General features: G+C 37.9%; 1 protein-coding gene across 1 annotated transcript; it reads left to right on the top strand.

The window, feature by feature from the left end:
- Positions 1–2,375: 2,375 nt before the first annotated feature.
- Positions 2,376–4,040, top strand: LOC112165629 (DAG protein, chloroplastic). Its single transcript, XM_024302214.2, has 5 exons — positions 2,376–2,780; positions 3,186–3,283; positions 3,370–3,435; positions 3,516–3,692; positions 3,773–4,040. The coding sequence occupies exons 1-4, from the start codon at positions 2,431–2,433 to the stop codon at positions 3,689–3,691; spliced, it is 690 nt and encodes a 229-aa protein (XP_024157982.1). The 5' UTR covers positions 2,376–2,430; the 3' UTR covers position 3,692; positions 3,773–4,040.
- Positions 4,041–8,651: the final 4,611 nt, after the last annotated feature.

The raw sequence follows: 8,651 nt of genomic DNA on the forward strand, positions 1-8,651 counted from the left end.
TTCCAACAGACAGAAGTTGAAGAAAAGAAGGAACATAAAGAGCAATTGACTCAATGAAACTAGAAAGTAATTTTAGTTTTCCTTTTCCTTTTCCCAAAACAAAAACTCCTTTGCCATTTGCTACTAAAACTTTAGAAGGAATGGACAATTTTTCAAAATCATGAAGATTTTCGAGCTTATTTGTCATATGATCCGTAGCTCCTGAGTCTATAATCCAATAGTCATCCATAGCACAAACGTTGAGAGCAGTTGAGAAGGATTTTAGAATACCTTAATCTTCTTCATGTGGAACACAATCAGTTTCATCCAGTAAACTTTCCAAGGAGTGCAGTACTGTGGCTTTCACTCCCAGTTATGGCTGGTTCTTCCTTTTTACCATGTATCTGCCTCTTGTTGAGATAGGCAGCAAATTCATTAATCAAAGCAGCGAGATTGGAGGTGAAATTCATCATATTCAGAGTAGAAGAAGCATCTGCAAGGTTTGCTTTATGTGATGAAGTACTCCAGCCTTTTTGAAGAAGTTTATCTTCCTTTGAAAACTTTGGATTCTGCTCAGGATGGAGAACCCAACATCTATCCTTGACATGCTCAACACCTTCACAGTAACTGCACTTTAAATCAGTTTTCTTGCCTTTATATGCTCTCTCTTCAACTTGCCTGTGATTTGAAACATAGGCTCTAGTTTCAGATAAACTTTTCTTGTTCTCCATATTCATCACCTTCTTTCAAACTTCTTCTCTTTGAATCGTAGCACATACAGAGTTGAAAGATGGAAGCTCAGCATTCATGAGAATATGACTTCTCAAATCTTCATACTCTGAGCTTAAGGTTGCAAGAAGTGGAAAAATCTTGTCCTCCTCAGCTCTCTTTGTCAAAACACTAGCCTCTGTGATATGAGGTCTGTAAACATCAAGCTCATTCCACATGCTTGTAAGACTACCAAGGTGTTGCACAAAGGACTTACCGTCCTGTTGTAGATCAGCAATATCTCGCTTGAGTTGAAAAACTCGAGCTGCATTATTCTGATTTACATACATCTCTGTAACATGTTTCCAAAGATGCATAGAAGACTCAGAAAAACTAAAAATCTCTTCAATTATGCTCTCCATAGAGTTGAGTAACCAAGACATGACAAGTTGATCCTTGCACATCCAAGAATCATATGTGGGGGAGTCAGCTTTAGGCTTATGTATGATTTAGGGATGGCAAAAATCCCCATTGGGTAGGGTACCCATCGGGTATTCGACCCTAACGGGGAGAAATTCGGGGGAAATCGGGTAACGGGGATGGGGATCCCCAGTATTTGAATTCTGAAATCGGGTACGGGGCGGGGATGGTATTTTGATCGCCATCCCCATACCCACCCAATAAGAATTATCTAATATATATATATATATATATATATATATATATATTATTTATAAATAAATATTTGTAAACTTCATCTTTTGTCAATATTTAAATTATGTTAATAAATATGTTAAAAAAAAAAAAATTTCTTTTAATAAAATATCTTTATCAATATATCAATTTTCCTTGATTGAAATAAGAAATTTATTTTATTTTAATGTTGGATTTAACTTTATATTTTACAATCCATAATTATTTGTATAAATTTTAATATAATAAATTAGTAATATTGTTAACGGGGATTGGGGCGGGTATGGGGACCTAATCCCCAATGGGGACGGGGACGGGGAATCCCCGATATCTTATTACGGGGATTGGGGCGGGTACGGGGATGGAGAATGAAGTCGGGTATGGGGATGGTAATTTGATCCCCTTACCCTACCCTCCCCATTGCCATCCCCAGTATGATTCCATTGACATAGCCAAACTTGGACCTTCCTCCAAGAGCAAGTGTAACAGCTCTAGCCCAAGAAAGATAGTTGAACTCATTCAACAAAACAGAGCTAAGACGTTGGTTTGGATTAAACTCAACATCGGAAGAATTTGAGGTTAGAGAATCCTCATCTTTAGAACCGGATTTCCCAGCCATGATAAGCTGACAAATTCAGAAACTACACACGAACAGTTTCAGAGTCAGGCCTTGAATTCCTGCTCTGATACCATGAAGAAAACAAAACAGAAACTTTGTGGAAAGTTTTCTGATATTACTTCATGGTATAAACTGATTACAAGCATTTTCCTATACATACACAAGGAAGAGAAAAAGGAACAGAAAACAGAAAGGCTAACTATCTAAACAACTCTAACAACTGAGGTAAGATATTAACGGTGAACGGTAATGCTAACATCAGTGAACAGCAACAGCCACCATACTTCCAATACGGCCCAAAACTCAAAAACCAACACAGAGACCCAGCCCAAACTCAAACCTGTCCAACATAAAAACCTGAAAATATCGTTAATTCCAGTTCTCCTTATCTCCCAAACTCTCATAGTCTCTCTCACTCTCAACTCTGAAAAATGGCAATGGCGCCGAGCCTCTCTCTCACACCCAAAACCCTAATAATACCGACCCCAAGACTCTCCCTCTTCCAGCCCTCTATCTCCTCCCTCGGATTCAGCTCATCCTCCGCCGCCGCGACTCGCCCTCTTACCCGCTCGGTGCCGTCAAAGCCGACCCTTCGGGCCGTGAGCGACAGCGAGTACTCGTCCAGAAGGAGCAGCAGTAATGAGCAGAGGGAGACGATAATGTTACCGGGCTGTGACTATAACCACTGGCTCATAGTCATGGAGTTCCCCAAAGACCCTGCCCCTACAAGAGACCAAATGATTGAGACCTACCTCAACACTCTCGCTACTGTTCTCGGAAGGTATCAATTTTCTATGTGATTTTTTTGTTTGTTATGATGGAAAGTGAAGCTTGAAACTTTGTTATGTTTGATGGCTTATCAGTAAGTGAGAAAGTCTGTCTTCTAGTTTGAGTGTGTTTCAAAAGCCTTTTGTTTTTAAGCAAATTGGTTCTGAGATTACAAGAATCGTTACTAGCAAAATTGTGATGGTTTGAATCTGAGCAAGGATATGGAATCATGTTGAACTTGTTTTAATTGATGATCTAGAAGGGCCAGAATTATATGCTTAGATAAGTTACATTAAGATTGATTGACCTCAATCTGAACCTTTGTGGGTTTTATTACTATGAAACTTTGCTAGGTTGAATAGCTAATGAGAGGCACTTTGTTTTAATCTCACAACTCTTACGGTAATCTATGTTACAGTATGGAAGAAGCAAAGAAGAATATGTATGCTTTTAGCACCACCACCTACACTGGATTCCAGTGTACTGTATCCGAAGAAACATCTGAAAAATTTAAAGGTTTGTATTACGGTTAGGTTCAAATTTGCTTGGATTTCCCATGTAACATTAACTTTCTTGTGCTAACCTGGTTCAACCTGATGCAGGCTTGCCTGGTGTCCTCTGGGTGTTGCCAGATTCGTATATAGATGTTAAAAATAAGGATTATGGAGGTGGGTTATATTACAAGTAAATGGTTTTTTTTTAGCACTTAAACGCTGTTATTATAATTTCATTTTGGGTTCATATGTAGGTGATAAATATGTTAATGGAGAGATAATTCCTGGTAACTACCCTGTTTATCAACCGAAGAAACGAAGAGAATCAAAGTTTGAGAGCAGAAGATATGAAAGACGAAGAGATGGACCTCCTCCAGAACGAACACGGCCAAAACAAGAAGCAACTCCATCGGAATCAGCATCTGGTTGAGGTAGTCAGTAATACCATTTAGGAAGTTTTTCTATTATTTTTTGAAGTTGCTTTAAACTATATTTGTCTGTACTTCTGCAGTTGTTTAATTCGGGAGTCCAGTCTGTGAAACTGCTAGTTTATCCAATGGTCGAACTCATCCAGGGGTACTCATAATCGTGCTTAATTTTTTGGTGAAGCGTTATTTTTTTTTTTGCCTGGATGACAATGGTGTTGGTCTGTATTCTGTAATTGAGACACTACTATCTGTGAAATATTGATCTTAGATTACCTTTGTTATAGTGTTTTTGTCAAGACTATTTAAGCTCGGCTAGATATAGTTGATTTGAATCAGATTTAGTTATATTCATGTTTGGTTTTGTTCTTTTGTTTCTCACTGTTTTCTCCTTTCATGCTTGTTGGCATCCATGTGCGCAAGTGTGCCAGCTGCTCTTCCGTTATCTTCTCTAAATTCTTTGATTCAATTATTCTCGATACATATTAGATATAATATGTGATTAATTGGCTTATGCCGAACTCTAAGCTTATGTTTTGTTTCCTGCCTCATCTTTGTGGAGTTCTTGTGCATGACTGTTGTGCTGTCCCGGGCAGCTATGGCCATCTAGTCCTATAGCATGGTTGTTAAGCTTGACAGCAGAACTGCATGATTATCCTTGAACTATACGCTGATTTGCTGGGGTTATGGATGAAGATTTTTGGCATTTAGAGATGCTCTCTTATATACTTTGGGCATTTACCAAACGTACTACACTATATATCATATTGAAATTTGGTTGCGATAGATCCGAAGTGAAGGCTTTAAGCATGGATCCAATCATCCAACCCTGACATATTGAAATACTTCCCCGACTAGGTGTAAATAATTTGTGACCTGTTATAACATTGGGAAGAGAAAACTACGACACTGAGAACTAATGGTAATTGCTTCCTATTAAACGCATAAATTATTAAATTTCATCAAATCTTTTGTTAGAAGATAGTATGTGCCCTACACTTGTGAGCGTTGTGGCGATTAGCCTGTTCTTGTCTGATCAACTCTATCTCCCATCTCTCTCAAGGCTTGATAAAATTCTGTTACGCTTGCGGTTGGCTCATTTTATGCTCGTCTGACTTGTGTTTATAAACAAAGGAGTTGAGGTTGAACTCAATATTAAGTTTAATTAAAAAAAAAAAAAACAAGTGACGTGAGCTTTGACATATTCGGCATGAAAAGCCATGAACAATTCCTGTACTTTTATATATGGAGACTCCGTTACTTTGCTAAACTTGGGTAATAATATTGCTTTTTCGGTTTTTCCAACTCTACACCATTTGGCATTTGCTATTGTATGATAGCAATGTGTGCGCAGAAGCAATTTCTTCTTCAGTAACTAGAAGTTGATAAGTTACCATATTATTTGGCCAACTCAATTGTCAAATCTTAATTCAAAACAAAATCAAAACTCTGATCCTAGTTTGTTGTGAGGAAGCTTAAACAAATACGATATTGATTTAGATTTAGATTTTGATGAGTAAACAAGTAAACGAAAGTAATGCAAGAAGCAACCCACAGAAACTTAAGTTTTATAATGGTTCACTAAATAGTGTTGGTGTTATTCAATTGCGTCCAAATTGAGAGTCGGCGATGATATTCTATCTGAATCAAATTGGATAAATTACGCATAAACCTTAACTATACACTTTCCAATACAATCATATCTACCACTATTAGATTGAAATAAAGAAGAAGAAGATGACTTTCTTCTCAACTAATTACAAAGTGACCATACCTCTTGATAAAGCTCCTACAGCTTTTCTTCTAATAATGTCTCATAATGAACTTTTTACTTATGGAGATGTATTTTGATTTCAATAAAAAACCGAGGCAGAATACTTCTGTCGGATACTCTATCGATTTGATCTTTAACTTTCTTTCATGAATTCCGAATTCTTTTCAATTAATCAATTTTTTTTCCGACGTACAACAGAAAATTATGTGTTCAATTTGATCAAGATAGAATTCAATGTTCTGGGTTAGGGCTTATGAACATAACAGATTTTTTCTACTATCTAAACAACTTAGTTCTCATGTCTAAGCTAAATTTTAATTTTCTAAAGAACTTCAATTAGGGTTTTAACACAAGAGACATTAATGTGATAATCGTAATCGGAAAGCATAAATCAATATACCCAAATATTTAGAGTCATCAAATTACATATGGGGAGTGAAATCTACACTCTCCCACTTACAATCCATACTTCTTCTTCTTTTTGTTGAAATTATTATAAAAAGACAAAATTAAGTTGCTGAAAAAAGAAACATAGAATGTGGATTGTAAAATGAGGAGTGGTTAGGCCTGTCGTTAGCAACTGTGTCATTTCTGGTGCTTGACGTGAGACCCTAAGTCAGGTTCTGGTATGTCGGAGGACGTCTTTGGATTCAGGTCGTCGATGTAGATGTAGGTTGGGTTCCGATCAAGTATGGATCTGAGCACAACTGTTGCATGTTCTTGGAATGACAGCGGCTGCTGGCGGTGATCTGTGATCGCCAATCTTCCTAAGTTCTTCTAGATACGGGTATTCGAGTATTTGGATCTAGGTATACGGTGGGTCTATGGTATTGGTATTTGAATCTCGTATTGGGTATGGTAGGTATTGGCATACTTTTGTGGTACTAGCATGAGAACAAACAAAGTTGTTCTTGGTATGGTATAGGTATGAAGAACTCCAAAAACAAGTTTTTTTGTTTGTTTGTTTCAGAAGTACCACTTTTATCCTTAAAAATTTAACGGGGTTAACGTTTTTACTGTTCCTAGGTATGAATATTGGGTCAGGCTTAAATCGTCAAGTACCATTTTGATATTTTTCAAAATATAGGTATGAAATTTAATAATCCGCAAAAGTTCAGACACTGTCTGGACGATTTTTCCTTCATTTTATGAAATTAAAATATTGTGGCATGATATTTTGAGCATGGAGCGATTTTTCTAGCTCCCTAAAAATAACTCATGATTTAACCTTTTTTTTTTTAATAATAAATTTGATGGAAAAAAAAGAAAAAAGAAATATCATCTAATAACCAAAGTGGAAGTACCACAGACTAGGGTTTTTCACCAATTAATGGAATGCTCCGGCACTATAGGGTTCCACTTTTTGTATATAAAACGCTAAATACACAACGATGAGAGCAAACCCGTCAAATTGTTGTAACTACAGTGTAGGTGCTGAACAACTCATCCAGTCAATGCATTAAAAAATCTTCCATTTGAAAATTCTCGGTTCTAGGAGCAAGGTTGACTACCACTCTAGCTAGCCAGCGGAAGTAATCACTCATCCCTAGTGAATTTCAGAGATGGTTAGCCAAGTCTTGAAGAAGCTTCGTATAGCATGTGCCAATGAACGGTCAGTCATATCCTTCTCTGCAAAAGACAAAGGCAACCCAAAAGGCCAAAAGTCCAAAACGAAACCACCCATGCAAGGTTGTGGGATAGCTTGTTCGTTCTTGCTCCCCTTTTTAACACCTCCCTTAATTTCCACGTTTAATTATCATGTGTCAACTATGAATTTAAAAAAATAAATTAAAACGTCAACTAGCAAGCAAAGATTATTCTTTAATTTATATGTACTGTCTGGACTCTGGATCATCACTTTAGCATTAAATGTAATCACTAAAATTACATGTGAAAAACAATTATCAACTATTGTAAAAAAGATACGTATCAAAAACTATTGTAAAAAAGATTACTAAGTGGAAGGGTGCGTAGGGCTTATAATATATAGTTGAAGCCAAGCGGGCTGGCTTTCCACAAGACCAAGGGGGGCCATGATAAATAGTGCTATTTTATTCTTTTTACCTTTTCTTTTTTTTCTTCTCTCTATTTCACAAAGTTTTTATTCTTTGTACCATGCGAAAAAATTTCAAACACTATCTGAACTATTTACAAATCTATATTTTAGTACATTAGGAAAAGTACAAGGAAAAAGGATGAGAAAACCTAGTGGCGCTGACTTGGGACGCTGAGCAAGAGGACGACAACCCTCATTGTCCTCGTATAGAGCACCAAGCTCGCCTTGGCCTTAGCCCTCTCCCCCCATTAGTGGTATGGCTGTTATGCCATATGTTGGTTTGATTTTGAGAGGATAGATGCAATGGTGTGCTCGGCGTATGGAGGATGGCAGAATAGATGCCTATGGGACGAGGTGATTTTGTTGGCATAGAGTTGTACATACATGACACTATCAACCAATGGAGTCAACCTCCCATTGTTGAAATGGCTAGCATGTGTAGGCCAACCTTCTGCCTCGACCCAGCTTCAGGCCAATATGACCTTTGACGCCCCGCCACACGCCGTTCAAAGACGACCTCTCAGGGAAGTTCGAAGACACAAGAATGAAGCATATCAGTCCCACATCAAAAACAAAACTGAGGCCAAATCTCTCATCACCTATAAAATGTCCACTCTTCTCTCTTCATTAATTACGCATTTAATACTTACCTATCGCTACTCTGTCAACATAAATACATTGTCTGACTTTAGCATTGGAGGAGCGAAGACTGCCAACCGCGGTCTCCTATCTTCACCCTAGTGTATTTCATTTGACAGGTGGCGGCAATTTGCAACTATATCAAGATATCGAAAGATAAGGACCCTCGTCCACGTTATCGGAAGTCGACACCAAGTGGTGGCATTCTAAGCATTAAATTGGCGCCATCTGTAAAAATCCTTGAGCTAAAGGTCACTCACTCAAAATCACCATGAAAAATGGTAACGAGGAAGGTGCAGCCAATCAATTAGAACAAGCCACCAACATCAAAACCATTGATGCCGCCAACACGTGATGCGGGCACTATTCAATACCCCGACCAACATCGACGACCACACTCTAATAGTTACCCTAGAAACTACCACAAATCGCTCGCCAATCGAAGACCAACCTTACGCAAGCCAACGACAGCAGAGACTAGACGTGGTGGCAAAGC

This window comes from Rosa chinensis, chromosome 5, assembly GCF_002994745.2.
Source record: "Rosa chinensis cultivar Old Blush chromosome 5, RchiOBHm-V2, whole genome shotgun sequence".
Lineage (NCBI taxonomy): Eukaryota > Viridiplantae > Streptophyta > Magnoliopsida > Rosales > Rosaceae > Rosa > Rosa chinensis.